Source organism: Leptonotus elevatus, chromosome 2 (assembly GCF_054856555.1).
Source record: "Leptonotus elevatus isolate MCC_2025b chromosome 2, RoL_Lele_1.0, whole genome shotgun sequence".
NCBI classification, from domain to species: Eukaryota; Metazoa; Chordata; class Actinopteri; order Syngnathiformes; family Syngnathidae; genus Leptonotus; species Leptonotus elevatus.
Genome location: NC_141240.1, coordinates 30,687,126 through 30,703,769, shown reverse-complemented (window position 1 = coordinate 30,703,769; position 16,644 = coordinate 30,687,126). Strand labels below are relative to the sequence as shown.

Below are 16,644 nucleotides of genomic sequence, written 5' to 3'. Positions count from 1 at the left end.
AGTCGTGTTGCTTTGCAGGCATTTTGGCTGCTAAGATTTTAATTTGGCTGTCAGGGGCTACAAGCACGTGAAGCCGGGGTTTTAACTTGATCCTGGAGATCTTGAGACTCTGTCTCCTCCTGCTGGACAGTACTGACTTTTCTCACAAAGATAATATTAACATTGTATTCTCACTTTGGACAGACATTGACAGAGGACTCTCGTGAAGCTTAACAAGCCACTGAAATATAAAAAATAAATAAAAACGGCACAACATAAGATCCTTCTTCTCTTTACAACATACTACATCCACAATAACCTCCCTGATAGTGTCACATTTTTTAATTATTTTAGTGGCGCTATAATGACACTGTGTAACTATTTTACAGTCTTTTTTTTTTTTTCAGAACACAACATACAACAATTATAGATGGCCAGTGTGGCAAACATTTGACAAGTTCAAACACAAAAGCTTACAAGCACCAACGAACAATGAAGTAGCATTTGTGTGAATGTGAGCAGAGTTTATCAATCTACTGTAAATACCTCACAATACTTCTTGGTACTCTTGCGAGCAGCACTCCTTTAACTCGCCACAATTTTTTCTAGTCATCATTCCGGGATAAGTTGTCCTTGGTTTCATTTGTGCAAATAATCAGATTCCACCATTACATGGGAGGATTTTTAGATGTTGTTTGTGTACAGTAATTTAACTTCGCACATTATTGGAAATCATTAATTTGTGCATTCACAAAGTCATCTCTTTAGATTATGACAAAGATTTACCATCTCCAAAATATTTTATACTTCTTTTGATGGTGATAATAAATATAGTTTAATGAATACCTCTCTGACGTTTTAATGATTTTTCGAGAGGCGTGGCTGAAATCGCGCCCAACTATGCATTTGTGTGGCCGGCATGAGTGGCCCCTCCCCCAAAATAGAAAATATTGAGCAATTTTGTTTGCATCAGCATGGAGCCAAATATGCCAACATTTAGGATGCTACAATTTACAAAACATCTTGGTGCTATTATTTAAATTCCCAAGCGAGAAGGAGACGATTTGGCCGCCCGGCCGCCAGCCAAGAGGAGCCCAAGAAGCCTGTTAGCATGTAAGTTAGCTGGAGGCTAGCGCCTCTCAACGCAGAAAGCTCTGTGATGACTCTGGTGGGCTGTATTCCAGTTCACCAGAGACTTTTAGCAAATATATTTTCACGCCTCAAATATGAAGGGAGTGTTAGCATAGGAAAGTTGCTAGACAAAGTTACATTTTTCAGTAGGGCGTGGTTTCCCGCAATCAGAGGCAATCAACAACTTGCCTTTTTTTACCATTTTAAAGCTTCCTCTTTTTTTATATACTTGCTCATTTTTTAATCACTCAAATTTGAGAGGGTTGATGACAACACTATTTATTTTCACTTTACAGGGAGTTTAAATTTAGCAACAATGAGGGTGAGCTAGCATGATTCACAAAATGCCAGTAAAAGTTACTCAGGTTTGCTCATCAGTGAGTTGTTTCACTCACTGTGCCACGTTGAGGAATCTTGACTACTTTGAGGCTATTTTCACAAATTAAGCCTGTTATGGGGCTGAGTAGTTGACCATGTGACAATGCAAGCATTGTGGCCGGCTGCTCCATGCGCATCAAAGAGGTGATTAAGAAGCATGCTGCAAGAGGGACAATACTGCTTTTTACAAGGGGGAACAGAGTAGTCACTCAGTGCACTGCAGCAGTGCTTGGACAAGGGCAGGCTGGCATGAGACACATCTGTGCTTTAAAGGGATGCGCAGGGTTCATAGCGCTTACGCTGACACAAACACAAAGGTTTCACTTTGCACTCGATTTGTTTTAAATATACACTGCTGATCAGAAAACGCAGTCTAAAACACTTCTTTTGTGTTTGAATTTGACATTTTGCCCATTGTACAAAGACAGTTATCATAAATTACAATTATTTTGCATTTATTAATTTTACACACGCTGAATATTCAGTCACACGGCTGTCTTTGTCCTTTGAGTCAATAAATGAAACAGCGACAAAAAAGACGGACCAACATCTGATTGGTGGGAAAAACCCAATCCCCTGGCCAATCACAACAGCCCTTCTGGGAGGGAAGTTCCTGCTCAAAATAAAATGCCACTTGTTGGCTGTTGTCATCTGCTAAATTGGCGCGTTTAGCTGGAGTTTTTACACATTCGACCGTTAACAAGGACTTCCCCTGAGGAGATAGAGGGACGGAAAGTTGGATGAAGTCTAGACTCAGCACAAGTAAACATTAGGTTTACTTAGATGTATGTGATATGGTGATACCTTAGTTAATAGGTTCAGTATCAACATGAATCAGTGGCTAGTCATTTCAGCGTGTGTGACATTGCTGTGGAGTCTACAAGCAACACTAACTCAAACGCATGATGGTAAGTGAGCTGTTTTAAACCTATATTTCTATTAAAACATTTTTGCTAGAGTTGCCTTAGCTTTTTTGTGCTCTCCTTAAGAGCTTCCTTGTGCTGTTATTACTCCGTGTTAATCAAGCGCATTAATGCGTGCTTTAAAAGTGACCTTTATAAACTGCTAGTGATGAATGGACTCTATATAAAGTCCCCTGTACGGAATTTCCGAGGGCAACGTGTCATTTTTAACCACACAACATGCATAACAGCAATGATTGAGCTTCTTTATTTTACTAATGTACAGAATGGAAAAGGTTAATCAAGTATTTCTGTATTGAGACATACTGCACTCCTTGCAGATTGTTTTAGCCACGCCTCCCAACTCCCAACATATTAGTTCGTGAGTGTATTTGCATAAATGTCAATGGTGATTTTATGACAATAAGCCAATCAATATACTGTCTTTTGAGAAGCACCTCTGCTCAAAGAAAAAAATACAGCCGATCGTAGCATGAATGTTCAAACCTATCCCTTCCACGATGACAGGAGTTGTTGCTTTTGTTGACTGATGCCATTTCTGTATGTTTGCGCAGAAATGAATATTGCTGGTCGCTAAACGATGGTTTGCATGTGTCCTCTTCCGTTCATGATATTTCCCTTCCCACTGCCAGAAGAGATGACACACACACACACATACACACACGAGCCATTGTCTTTTGCTATGATCTCAGCAACACAGCCCCTCATCTCATATACTGTATAGAACCCTGTGCGCGCACACTGAAGTACTGTCACTACACTGAGAGAGACAGAGGGAGAGAGAAAGACACTGTGCACATTTATAGCTTCATCACAATGAGAACTTTGTATGAGAGAAGCCCTTTCTCCTCGACCCCGAGTCCTCAATTCCGTCAGCCTGAGGCCTGGACTACTTTGTGTGTCCAAGTGATGGCCTGTAGACTGTTTTTACTCTTCTGCATATTGTTCAACCTGCAGCGGAAGTCACAACAAAATACTGCAGGAGCATAGCATCCAGACCGCTGCACTCATACATTCGTTCGTTCGACATATAAATGGGTCCCACACTTGTAAGTAAAGTACTGTAGATTGTTGGAAGTCAGGAGATTGTGAATCTCATCTGGTGGAATGAAAGAGGAAATCTATAGTTGCAAGTTGTCCACGTACAAGTGATATGCTATGTGATTCTGCGGCAGAACTAAATGGGAAAAAAGGAGGGGACTGAAAATTGAACCTTGTGGGACACCGAACAGTGTGTGTGCATGTTTTGTTGGAAGTGTAGTGTTTGTACTCTCAGTGGTTTTAACATTTTATACTCGTACTGCCGAGTACATACTGATTGATGGAAAATGGAAGGATCATTACGTATGGAAGCATATGTTAGTCAATAAAAACATGGCTTGAAGATCAAAGGTTTGAAGATGGAGAAAATATGGGATTTGGGGTTAACTGTGCGAGATCTCTGTGCCCTTGAGCAAGGCATAGCAAAGCACTGACTGCTCAGGTGTGCAGCACTGATTGCTGCTGTAATGCATGTGTATATCTTTCTGCTTTCTGTATGTATTTTAGTGGTGTGTCTTGGTACCCAGAATGGACTGAGCTCTACAGGCTCTCAGGAGAATCAATACAACCTGATCAAGGAGCGCTACGACAGCTGTGAAATCATCATGGGAAACCTGGAAGTCACGCAGATTGAGAGCAACTGGGACTTCTCTTTCCTTAAGGTAAGAAAACAATGCTCACCCCTATTGGCTTGCAAAGTGGAGATGCATCAGATAGAATTGGACAGTGGTCGCCACTCTTTTCCTGGTTCGCCACTGTTTGTCCTTCCGCTGACTATGCCCAAAAGACAGTAGGCCTGCTGTAAATCAAGCTGTCTTGTTTCATGAGCCTCTTCTACCTGCGTGCAGACAATCCGTGAGGTGACTGGCTACGTGCTCATCGCCATGAATCACTTTCAGGAAATTCCTCTAGAGCAACTGCGGGTCATCAGAGGAAGTAGCCTATACGAAAGGCGCTTTGCCCTCTCTGTTTTTTTCAACTACCCCAAGGAGGGATCACATGGCCTGCGGCAGCTCGGCCTTGCAAATCTGACAGGTGACAACAGGAAATGACACGTGCGTGGCGAAAAATGAAGTACTGACTCCAAATGGAACATAGTTATTTTAAAATAACATTTAATGCACTTCAATTTCATTTCATTTGATCAATAATTTTGGATGTCATATTGTCAATTAATTGATCTCCTCATATGCTCATTATGCTATACAGATTTAAAGAGGATGGACAGGTCATTTGTGAATTATTAAAAAAAAAGAAATGAATATGTATATGCAAAATATGTAAATTTATTTCACAATTAATAATACATTGTGATTTTTTTTGTTTAAGTAATTTAGTCACAATATTAAAATATTTGTGAAATTCTTTATTTTACTATTATATATCTTCTTTTATATATAGTAATGTATATACTGGTATTTAAAAACATATTTTATTTACAATAAATCAATTAACATATCAGTAATGAGATGAATGAAAACATAAATAATAAATACAAACTGAATATTTAAATGTATCTTCTTTTTTTAAAGAAAAAAATGAACTAATTTAAAGTGACAGAAACAGTCTCGATATTACAGGACACTTTAACAATAATATATAATAATTTAACAATCAGATTTCAGAACGGTGCGGGTGTATGTTGTGGTTCAAACTTTGCCCACCACTCAATACAACTTTTTGCACAGATGAAAACATGCTAAAAGTTAACCAGTCTGGTCTTTTTTTGCAGAGATTTTGGAAGGAGGAGTGCAGATTATTAATAATAAATACTTGAGTTATAGTCCATGGGTTTACTGGCGAGATATAATCAGGGACAGCAATGCTTCTATTGACATCTACTACAATGGGGAGAAAGGTTTGGACAGCTCTTTTTTACCAAATTAAATTAACTGGTTTCATTGGCATGCATTGCGTGGTAGTGATTGTCCTTGTGTCCTTTTCGTTGTCTCAGGGCCATGCCACAAATCTTGTGGGGATTATTGCTGGGGGCCAAATGAGAAGCAGTGTCAGATCTGTGAGTGCACAATTGCTCCCATTCTCTTTTTAGCCATGTTGGTGACCTTTCGTGTTTCCTTCCCTTTCCACTGCACTTTTCAGCTCATAAGGGGATGGAATTTATATGAAAAGGCCAAACACACGGTTGTTACTGACCGCGTGTCAATTCTTAGCTCCTTTGTGTTTCAGTGACCAAGACGGTGTGCGCTCCGCAGTGTAACGGTCGTTGTTTTGGGACGAGCCCCAGGGATTGCTGTCACATTGAGTGTGCAGCTGGATGCACCGGCCCTCTGGATGTGGACTGTTTTGTAAGTGTTGTAGTCACTATTGGGACTATAATGAGTTAATTAGGGTTAAATATTTCAAATGATCACATCCTAGGTTTTGCTTTGTGGCTTGACTGTTTCTGTTCTACATCTTACCCAGTTACTTAAGACATAGTAGCCGTTAAAAACAAACATGCGACATGAGTGCAAGTGTTCAGCCCAGGCGTCCAATCTAAATCCATTTACTTTAATTTGAAGGAAGCCAAAATACTATGGCACTAACGACTTCAGTGTGGAAGATTCCGGGTTGCAAAAGCCTCAGTGATCTGAGATGACACCACGAGTAAACAAAACTTTACATATCATTGATAAAGGCGGAGCGATTGAGAAAACAGGATTAGTGGGTTGAATGATTATTTTATCCTTATTTTCTGACTCCTGTGGAAATGTCAGTCGAAGACACTTTTTTCAGGTTAAAATTTTTCCAACGAAGAGACGTAACTGTGGCGCGACAAAAATAGATGTAGCTAACATGCTAGAATGTTTTTGCTACATTACTTAAAGACAGCATAACCCAAAAAATCATTCATACTGTAAATGTAAATACAGATGTATTTTTCTTTTAAAGGAAGTTGAAAAATACTTCAACATTTTGGAGTACATGTACATCTAAAACACAACAAGGTTTTGCCATTATTTCAAGTTCAATTCATCAGTAATCCATCACTTTATGTCAGCCAGAAGTAATCTTTCGCCTACTGTATACAAATAAAGTATTATGAAAAAAGGAGAAATTCGATCCTCACACATAACAGTATGTATCAATTTCAGACTGCAACAATTAAAATAATAATAATAAATTCTCATGTCAACCCTGATAATCATTAGATTGTGTGTTGGGAAAAAAGTGTCCAGTGAGCGTATATTTGTGTGTGCATAGGCATGTCGCCATTTCAACGACTCTGGAGCCTGCGTGCCTCAATGTCCACAAGCTCTCATCTATAACAAGCAGACTTTTCAGATGGAGACCAACCCCAATGCCAAATATCAATATGGATCCATTTGTGTCTCTCAGTGCCCCGGTGAGTGTGCTGTGGTATTCGTACAAATCAAATCGTTTGTCTTATTTTGTCTCACTTTTTTTTGTGTGTCAAATACTTGTTGTAGCTCATTTTGTGGTGGACGGTAGCTCCTGTGTGAGGGTCTGTCCTCCAGACAAGATGGAGGTGGAGAGAGAGGGACACAGACGCTGTGAGCCCTGCTCTGGACTCTGCCCTAAAGGTTCGACTAAATATTCAGATTTTACCTGGTGACCAAAAAACGTGGTCATCTTGTAATTGTGCTGCCCTTTATCTTGACAGTATGTGAAGGCACAGGTGCAGAACACAGGCAGACCGTGGACTCCAGTAACATTGACAGCTTCATCAACTGTACCAAAATCCAAGGAAGTCTTCATTTCTTGGTCACAGGCATTCTTGGGTATGTCCCAATGTGTTTCATGGGCGCAGTGCAAGTATATGTTTATATCAGGAATATTTTGACTCTGAGAGGGCGTAGGCGACCAGGTGTCCAGGTCTGCTGTCACAAAAGATATAGTATGTATTTCAAATGATGGTGGATCTTTTATTGTTTCTGTTTGTCTTCCTCAGAGATGACTTTAAGAAGATCCCAGCTCTGGATGCTAAAAAGCTGGAAGTGTTCCGCACCGTTAGAGAGATAACAGGTACAGTGTCTCTTAAAATGCACTGCTTTGACAAAGTGCTTTCCATCATGTCAAGAGCAACATGCTGAGTTGTGTATAAACAAAACTATATCTGACGTGGTTCAAACTTACTTATCTGTGTTTGATAACCAGATATCCTAAACATCCAGTCGTGGCCAAAAGAGCTCAGTGATTTGTCTGTTTTTTCGAGTCTCACCATCATTCAAGGGAGGTCACTTTACAAGTAAGTCCTGCTTAGATGAAATGTTTTCATGTCTCGGTGCTGTTTCTGTGGGTTTTATCATGTGTGCAACACCTGATACAGCCTAATTTGTGGTCAGGAAATCACAACTTGTGATGCATGCAATTGAGTGTATGAACAATATGAACAATATAATATACCATATTTTTTGGACGATAAGTCACATTTTTGGGGGAAATTTATTTTTCACAAGTGCAGCTTAGACAGACACACTCCAAAATCTTTTAACTTTGGAATTTAAAAAAAATCCCCAAAGCTACTTCATGTATAATGTAGCTTACATTTTTTTGTATTGAATTCTTATGAAAATCCACAAAACAGTCACACAATATTTCGTATCTTCAAAATGTTTCCATCGCAGGCATTTTTCCCTGATGGTGATGCGCATCTCCACCCTCACCTCGCTGGGTCTGCGCTCTCTCCGAGAGATCAGCGACGGCAGCGTGTACGTCAGTCAGAACGCCAAGCTGTGTTACCACCACACTGTCAACTGGGCCAAGCTGTTCAGAGGGCGTCGGGTCCGAGTCAACAGCATCAACAGCAACAGGCCACTGTCAGAATGCGGTGAGGTTGGCTGCATGCGTCTCACTATCTTCTATCTTGCTTGATTATTTTTTTTTATTTGAACCAAATGTTTGTGCATTTTTTATTCTTTGGCTTAATTGTTACAGTTGCTGAGGGCCACGTGTGTGACCCGTTGTGTTCAAGCTCCGGTTGCTGGGGCCCGGGACCCGACCAATGTCTCTCTTGTAGGAACTACAGCCGAAATGGCACATGTGTGGACAGTTGTCATTTTTATACTGGGTCAGTACTGTATACTTCCTTTAAGGTGAATATTTATGATGAACCTAAAATGCGCTATAGCCTTATAATGTGAACTTAATTTGACCTTTTTTAAACTTTCAAATGCAAATACTGTTAATGGTTCAGTAGTTTTTGCACCTGGTCTGAATTTTGCCATTCAGCTCCTAGTTAGACAAAAATCATGTTGTGCAAAAAGTATTGAAACATTGAACAGTGTGCATTCAAATGTTTAGACAATGACAGACAATTAATACAAATAAATAAATAAATAATGTTTAACCTAACCATACCTGTCTAATTTTGACATTTGTGGCCTCAGATCTTCAAGAGAATTTGCGAGGGCTGACGGAGAATGTGTTGCATGCCATTCAGAGTGTAAACATATGCATGGAAAGACCAGCTGCACAGGGCCGGTAGGTACTTCAATATCCATTTTTGCATCAAACCTTCTTCACAGTGAAACATCCGATCTGTTCCGTGGCAGCAAAACCCAAATTTTGGGAAGTAACCAAGTACAAATACTTTATTTAGTAGTTTTTTTTAAATGCATTAAAACGATTAAAATACTGGACCTGGAAGAAAAAGCAGAGTCAACGTCTCCTGGCCCATGCATCGAAGCTTGTGATTTGCTCTACGACACGCGATCACATGACGAGCAATTGGCTAAATTAGAACAACCTATAAATATGAGGGCAATGCGCTCCGCCACCACAGAGGATAATTTGAACTTGATATAAAGTCAGAGTCAATTCCCATTTTGCTCCATTAGCTAATATCTTTCAAATTGACGTAGAAGGAACATACTTTACTTCAGAGCCTGCACTTTTGTACTTTTACTTTTACCAAAGTTGTTTTTTACACAATTAATTGTACTTTTACTCAATTAGAGAATGTGAGTACTTTTCCCATCTCTGATTTTGTTCTAGGCTCTAACAAACACGCCTTCATAGAATGTGAACGCCATGTTTTAAAGTAACAATAACTGTTATAATATTTTTTTTTAAATGTTAAAGTAAAAGTCAATGGATAGTGTCATCTACTGGCGTTTCATAGGTACTGCGAAAATTAATACGTGTTATGTCAAGCGTATTTATATTAGCACAGTCTAAAAAAAATAATTTGTGTCTAATTAATTAATTAATCAATTGATAAACATTGTATGAGCAGCCACAACTTGTTCTCATATGACTGAGGAGGTTCCATTTCTGGCTCTATGGTTATCATGATACTTTTCATCTCTGCCAAAAATAACAAAAACCCGAAGGAGGCAAAAACGAATAAACAAACATAAGTTGCAAATCTAATTCTAGTGGCAGTGATTTCAAACCACTCTTCTGGAAATTTCCCCACATATTCATTCTATATAATCATTTTTTTTTTTGCACTTTTTTGTCACTTTTACACCTCTCTTTCTCTCAGGGTGCTTATGAATGTGCGGCATGCGCCAACCTTCGCGATGGTCCATACTGCATGTCGTCTTGCCCTGCTGGAGTGAACGATGGGCAGAGGGGGCTCATCTTCAAATATCCCAACAACGAAGGTCACTGTGAACCGTGTCACCATAATTGCACGCAAGGGTGAGACTGGATGCACTGATTTTTTTTTTTTTTAACCATCCATGTATGCAACATAAATTAAACGTATATCTGCATATATGTTTTAGATGCTCAGGCCCAGGACTCAGTGATTGTTTGGAGACTGTCAGACTGGCTGCGAGCAGGTGGGTTTCTCCATCGGCCGGAACATATTGTATATGGTAGTGTTAATTTTGTTAACAAAAACTAAACAAAAATATTTTCGTCAACACACATTTTTACTGGACGAAAACTAGACTAGACTAAAATCCTCATTAATAAACAATAAGTGGGACTTAATCTGTATACATTTTTGGCAACTAATGAAGACGAGACAAAAATGCACTTCACTTAATAAAAACTGTACTAAAATCTATGGACATTGTAGTTCATGAACAAAGACGAGACGAAAATTATATGTTTTTGTAAAATCCTGTCTCTCCTAATCTGTCACTGCGACACTGTTATGTGACACACACCATTTCAAATCTGCACAAACACATTGGACAGACAGGAGAAAAAAGAAGTAAATTATAGTTATAACATTAATCCAACAACTAAGGTTCCAACAATAATGTAAATCCGACCGCTAACTAATGCTGGCTAACTTACTAGCTAGTAGCATGGAGCCTTAGTAGCCACTTGTTGATATACTGTAATTGTGTGTGAAGTTGTTTTTCATCAAAAATATGAGAGAAAATTTTATGTGAAGTAGTTTTTGATGTGAAATGTCAAAAAATATACATGACTAAAATGATTGTCCTGACTAAAACTAGACTAAAACGGTGAATTTTTTTGCTGACAAAAATTTGACTAATAAAATGATGTTTCCTCGGACTAAAATAAAGACTAAAATGCTAGAATTATAGTCGACTGAAAGTTGACTAAATAAAAACAGGATGAGGTTGACTTAAAAATATCTGATAAAATGAACACTAGTATATGGAGCTGCTGTATACTTCCTTTTCATTGTACAATGACAGATAGTACTTATAAAGCGTCAATACTGCAAATGTGTCAAAAGTCATGAAGTGTTGTCATGGCAGGAAGCTCATAGGGGCTTTGTCCAATAGTTTTAATCTACTCAAATAGATAACCAAAATGTTATTGTATTGGACGTTTTTATGTCAAAATATACATAATGCGAGCGACTATGAGTTGTATTCTGCAGCTGTGTGATACCCACAAGAACATGTGTTTTATCATATCTGGTCTCCTTGTTGCTACTGCCACATGAACCGAATCCTGACATCACGATCCAACTTTACTTTGCGCTATTTCTGACCTTTTTGCCCCATGTTTCCACCCTATCATCTCAACCTCTCCTTCGCTCTGAAGTGGCCAGATCACAAGCATCGCCTTAGGTGTGCCAGCTGGCTTGATATTCTGCCTGGTGTTGTTTTTCTTGGGCGTGCTGTACCACCGAGGCCTGGCCATTCGCCGCAAGAGAGCCATGAGGAGGTACCTAGAGAGCGGAGAGGTGAGTCAGCCCCATGAGGGGCCATTAGGTGCCTTTGCGTCGATAAATATACACTCATGCGGGGATTCTTCTTGTGTCTTGGCAGAGTTTTGAGCCACTGGGTCCCGGGGAGAAGGGAACCAAGGTTCACGCCCACATCCTGAAGCCATCAGAGCTAAAAAAGCTCAAAGTCCTCGGTTCTGGTGTCTTTGGCACAGTGCACAGGGTATCAATCATCTGCTTGTCTTTTGGAGCAACAGGTGATGAATGCAGAGTGTATTATTGCAGCTGCACGTTTACTTTTTAAAGGGATTTTGGACTCCAGATGGAGAGACCGTGAAGATCCCGGTGGCCATCAAGACTATCCAGGACAGCTCGGGCCGTCAGACCTTCACCGAGATAACAGATGTGAGAATCAGATGTCAGGAATTGTTTTGGCATTGCCGGCAAAATTAAAATTCACTGTTGGCGTCAAACGCGTGGTATATCTCCGCCTACAGCACATGCTCTCCATGGGCAGCCTGGACCACCCCTACATTGTGAGACTTTTGGGCATCTGTCCGGGGTCCAGCCTGCAGCTGGTCACCCAGCTCAGTTCTTTAGGCTCCTTACTGGAGCACATCAGACAGCACAAGAACAGCATGAGCCCCCAGCGCTTGCTCAACTGGTGTGTGCAAATTGCAAAAGTAAGTTCACACGGGTCCACATACCGTAGCTAGCCTGAGTGCGCAATGATGACATGTTTTCGTGTCAGGGTATGTACTACCTGGAGGAACACTGTGTGGTGCACAGGAACCTGGCAGCACGCAACATCCTACTGAAGAACAACTACCAGGTCCAGATCTCGGACTACGCCGTAGCAGATCTCCTTTATCCCGATGACAAGAAATACATCTACACTAACGCCAAGGTTGTTGCCATTTTGATGTCTGGTAACTGCGTCACACTGTCTAATATTTATTTCCTTGTGCAGACTCCGATCAAATGGATGGCTCTTGAAAGCATTTTGTTTAGAAGATACACTCATCAAAGTGATGTGTGGAGCTATGGTAAGACCCTGTAAAGTTAATTTGCAGTAGACAGTTCGCTGGCTAGCTAGTGCTACATCCTGAAAATGCATCTTCTCATTAGATAGTTTGCTGGCAAGGCCACTTCGTTTCATTTCATTTCATTTTTATTTGAAAAGGGACACAATATAGACGAAAGAAAAACAATCTCTAATGTACGGGCGTCACAGCATTTGTAGCTAATGCTATACGCTTGTTGTCAAGTGCGCGAGCTTACACACGCATACACATACAGAGGCTGGCAGAAGAGTGAGGAGGGTGGAATATGTTTTGGGGGAAGTCTGACTTGACAGCTAGTGTGTGGACCAGAGCAGGCCAGCATGGTCGCTTTAGAGCGCCTTGTTGTCCTGTCCAGTCACCAAAGGCTTTGTTACAGTATGTGACAATAGGCATAAGAAAGATGCTATAAAGGATGGGCAACTGGCAGCCTGCAGGCACACACTGAGATAGCTCAAATTATTTTATTACAAACCCCAAAAAAACTCGCAAAAAGCTCGTTAACAATCAGTATACAGTTTCCAGTGAAAACGGAGGGAAACGTAACCAAAACTCCCGCAAAAAAAAGAGGAAAAATCCCAAATATGAGGAAAAAATACACAAATATGCAAATCAGTGGGTGATGAACTGCGAACATTCAGATTTGTGTGTACTTTTTAAGTTGTAATATTAACAATCACCACTAGATGGCAGGCAGGGCTTAGTTGTGCTTATACTTATCTTATTATACTGCTCTATACTGTATGAGTAGACCTAACATATATATATATATATATATATATATATATATATATATATATATATATATATATATATATAAAGCCATAGTACCTCAATAATATAACAATTTGGAGTTAGCTGATTTTTGTGAGAGAGAAAAAATGCACAAAATTAGTTCTCTGGACTTTATGTTGTTTTTTTGTTCAACAGTTACGTCCTTGAATGCAAATTTTTTATGCAAGACAGTTGGGGAAAAAATGGGTTATTTTGTTGTTTGCTTCAAACCCTTTATTGTTGGTTTAGAATAGTGGATGTTTTATACACTGACACTTGTAATATCAAAAATGATTTTTTTTAATCATTAAAATTTAGCCTTGTTGTCAACACTCTTGGTGTGCCAAATGTATAAGATATATCATCAGAAGACATGTTTATTTTCACATTAGAGGGAGTTAAATGTGGCTCACCACTTTCTCAAAAAATAAACAAACAAAAAACATATTTTTCTAACTCTTTCATACAGGAGTGACAGTGTGGGAGATGATGTCTTTTGGGGCCGAGCCTTACGGGTCGGCACAGGCCCAGGAGGTGCCGTGTCTGCTGGAGAAGGGCGAACGTCTGTCACAACCTCACATCTGCACCATCGACGTTTACATGGTCATGGTGAAATGTGAGTAACACAAAACTGCATACCATTATGCACACAGGAAGTGAAACTGACCTGCTTCCTGTTCAGGTTGGATGATTGATGAAAATGTACGGCCCACCTTCAAAGAGCTGGCAAGCGACTTTACACGCATGGCAAGAGACCCACCCAGATACCTCGTCATCAAGGTGAGACGATCATCCTTTGATTAAGTCGATAAAACCCCCAAATTTTGACTTTGTTTCTTCTGCAGCTGGAAGGAGAGGACAACACGTCGCGGGATGTCCATCGCAGAGATTCCGAGCGAGGGCTGCTTGACCCAGATTTGATGGACGAAGATGAGGACGCACTGGAGGAAGGTTTCACCACACCTCCTCTGCAACATTCTCCCTCATGGAGTCTCTCCCGTTCGAGGATTAATTCTTATAGGGTATTTGAAAATATTTTAATGTGGACTCTGTTATTAGCCGTTAAAGGTTAAGCACGTTCCTCATTAAATTGTAGAGTGGTGCCATTCATGCCGGACCGGTTGGATACCTGCCGATGACTCCGAGTCCCGCAGAAAGCATCCGTCAGGTTGGATGCATGCACACACTTTTTAACTAAACATCACGCACTCAGTATTTGGCGCTTAAATATGTTTTGTAAATGATATGGGCTAACGTATTCAAATAACAACACTAAATATTGGCCTTTACATGGAAAACTATAGGATTATCGGTGCAACGTGTTTATTTGCCATTTTATCTCATCTAAAAGTGAGAATTTGTATCTGTGTAGTTTGGCAGGATTCTCTCTCTCTCTCTGTGTCCCTCTCCACTTTTAATTAAACTATTTTTTATGAATGTTATGCTTACTTACTTATTTACTTCATTACTTACAGTATACTAAATGTTCAAAGCCAATCAGTTTTTTTTTGTTGATTATGGCGGCACCATATGGACAAAAGTGGTAGTGTTTTGCCCGAGGGATGATCACATCCTCCAAACTTTTCCGTTGTTTTGTAGCTTCTGCCATGACAGCTGCAATCGCATGCATACGTTAAAATCGACTTCTGTCTTTGTAACGAATGGGGAAAGGGGGAAGTGACATAGGCTGTAAAGCATTACATATTTGTAGTTTTTTTTGTATTTTTGTGTTTTTCCTGCCACTCTCTAAAGTGATACAGACCCCCTCGGGCCATGACAAAGGTGCCATTCAAGCCTAGCTTTAAATACTTTTTTAATCAGAAGAGTTATGGAAATATTTTATGAGGGTTGAAAAGTTCTTAAATGATTTCTTTACAGAGTTGCCATGTTAGAAAGAACCCATGATCTTTTGGTGCCTATCTGGATAAGAGATTCAGGTTTATCATTCAGGATTTTTTTCCCAATAATTGTGTGAAACTAGGACTTTACTGCCATCCTTATTGACTAAACTTTTTTTCTACTACACTATCCTGACAAAATGTGTGTATTTTGATTTTACCTTCAAGATTTGCATCGATCTCTCCTTTCTTTTACAGTTGCGCTTCCAAAGGTCCCGCCGGAGCTCGGTGCGAACGTTGCCAGAAAGGCCAGAGGTCAGAGGGAGCAGCAGGGAGGCAGACCCCCGTGACGAAGGCCTCAGGACCGGCGCTCCACACAGGACCGGGCTTGGCTCCGAAAGGGCTGCCCCTCATGTATCCAGCAGCAGGCACAGAAAGCTCTCCACAGCATCAAGTCCGTCTTCATACAAGGTGTGGACATCCGGCGAGAAGGAGGAAGACGAGGAGGAGGCGGACCACTATGGTTACGTCCTTCCTGGTTCACCTAGCACTCCAGAAAGAGGTAAAATACAAAATGTGAGGGATGCACATGATTTGATTCGCATAAATGAGAATAACTCGCTTTTTTCATGCCTCACAGCTTGTAAAGTCACCCCACAATTAAGCAAGGTGAAAAAATTGGCCCTGGAGTATGAGGTGATGAACCACAAACAAACAACAAAAAACTCCTCACAAGGTGATAACCCATCACTGGCTTATAAAACGCCACCTTCTCCTACTGTTGTCACTCTACTACCTGCCCATGAGGACATCTTGACACGGGTTCCAGCAACAGAAGATCAGCAGGTCAATGAGAGCCGTGAGGACGACCTGGCAGACTCCAAAGAGAAACGTCACTTTGGTATGGAGAAGCAGATTCAGGCTGTGGAGGACCGTGTACAGGCGCCTCAGGGGAAAGGCAGGTACGAATACATGGACATTAGACGCTCTGACTCCACAGAGGAAGAGACGTCACCGCCGGAGAGGCATGAAACATCTGCAACAGAACCAGATGAAACATGCGAGGAAGAGGAGGGTCAATTAGGAGATGCACAGAAGTGCCATCACACAAATAAACAACAAACACTTCAGGGGGATGTCGGTAGTTCGCGCAAGCCAGATGCGGTCCCGGATGAAGGAGAGAGCGAGTACGAGGATATGGCTACATTTGAAGAAATACCCAGCGGGTGGGAGCAGGCGGACTACCAGAACCTCCCAGTGAAGGGGGAGGCGGGCAACGGCAGGTGCACGGGGATCGGGGGATACATCAAGGTGTGCGCAGGCATGGGCGAGCCTGGCAGCAGCTCATCATTTGACAACCCCGACTACTGGCACAGCAGACTGTTCCTCAAGCCAGATGCTGTACGTACCTAATCATGAGGCCAGGGACGCGCACGCTTCAAATGCTGCAG

At 40.8% G+C, this 16,644-nt stretch overlaps 1 protein-coding gene across 4 annotated transcripts; it reads left to right on the top strand.

The window, feature by feature from the left end:
* The first annotated feature begins 900 nt into the window (after positions 1-900).
* On the top strand, positions 901-16,607 carry erbb3b (erb-b2 receptor tyrosine kinase 3b). 4 transcript variants are annotated; one of them, XM_086067338.1, is made up of 28 exons: positions 901-1,092; positions 3,960-4,114; positions 4,301-4,487; positions 5,185-5,310; positions 5,407-5,469; positions 5,640-5,758; positions 6,657-6,798; positions 6,884-6,997; positions 7,078-7,195; positions 7,366-7,439; positions 7,572-7,662; positions 8,042-8,244; positions 8,352-8,484; positions 8,804-8,897; positions 9,904-10,061; positions 10,148-10,204; positions 11,397-11,538; positions 11,624-11,743; positions 11,827-11,925; positions 12,018-12,203; positions 12,272-12,427; positions 12,491-12,566; positions 13,825-13,971; positions 14,038-14,135; positions 14,201-14,377; positions 14,452-14,523; positions 15,452-15,755; positions 15,834-16,607. In XM_086067338.1, the coding sequence occupies exons 2-28, from the start codon at positions 4,058-4,060 to the stop codon at positions 16,604-16,606; spliced, it is 4,086 nt and encodes a 1,361-aa protein (XP_085923464.1). In that variant the 5' UTR covers positions 901-1,092; positions 3,960-4,057; the 3' UTR covers position 16,607. The 4 variants fall into 4 exon arrangements, with proteins under 4 accessions (XP_085923464.1, XP_085923463.1, XP_085923462.1 ...); XM_086067337.1 differs by lacking the exon at positions 901-1,092 and adding an exon at positions 2,148-2,396 and having other exon boundaries at positions 15,843-16,607; XM_086067336.1 differs by lacking the exon at positions 901-1,092 and adding an exon at positions 2,148-2,396.
* The last annotated feature ends 37 nt before the right edge of the window (positions 16,608-16,644 follow it).

Coding starts and splice junctions, on each gene's coding strand:
- erbb3b (XM_086067335.1), top strand. CDS start 2,318: ATGAATCAGTGGCTAGTCATTTCAGCGTGTGTGACATTGCTGTGGAGT. Junction 10,062..10,147: donor CACCATAATTGCACGCAAGG/GTGAGACTGGAT, acceptor TATATGTTTTAG/ATGCTCAGGCCCAGGACTCA. Junction 14,378..14,451: donor CGAGGATTAATTCTTATAGG/GTATTTGAAAAT, acceptor ATTAAATTGTAG/AGTGGTGCCATTCATGCCGG.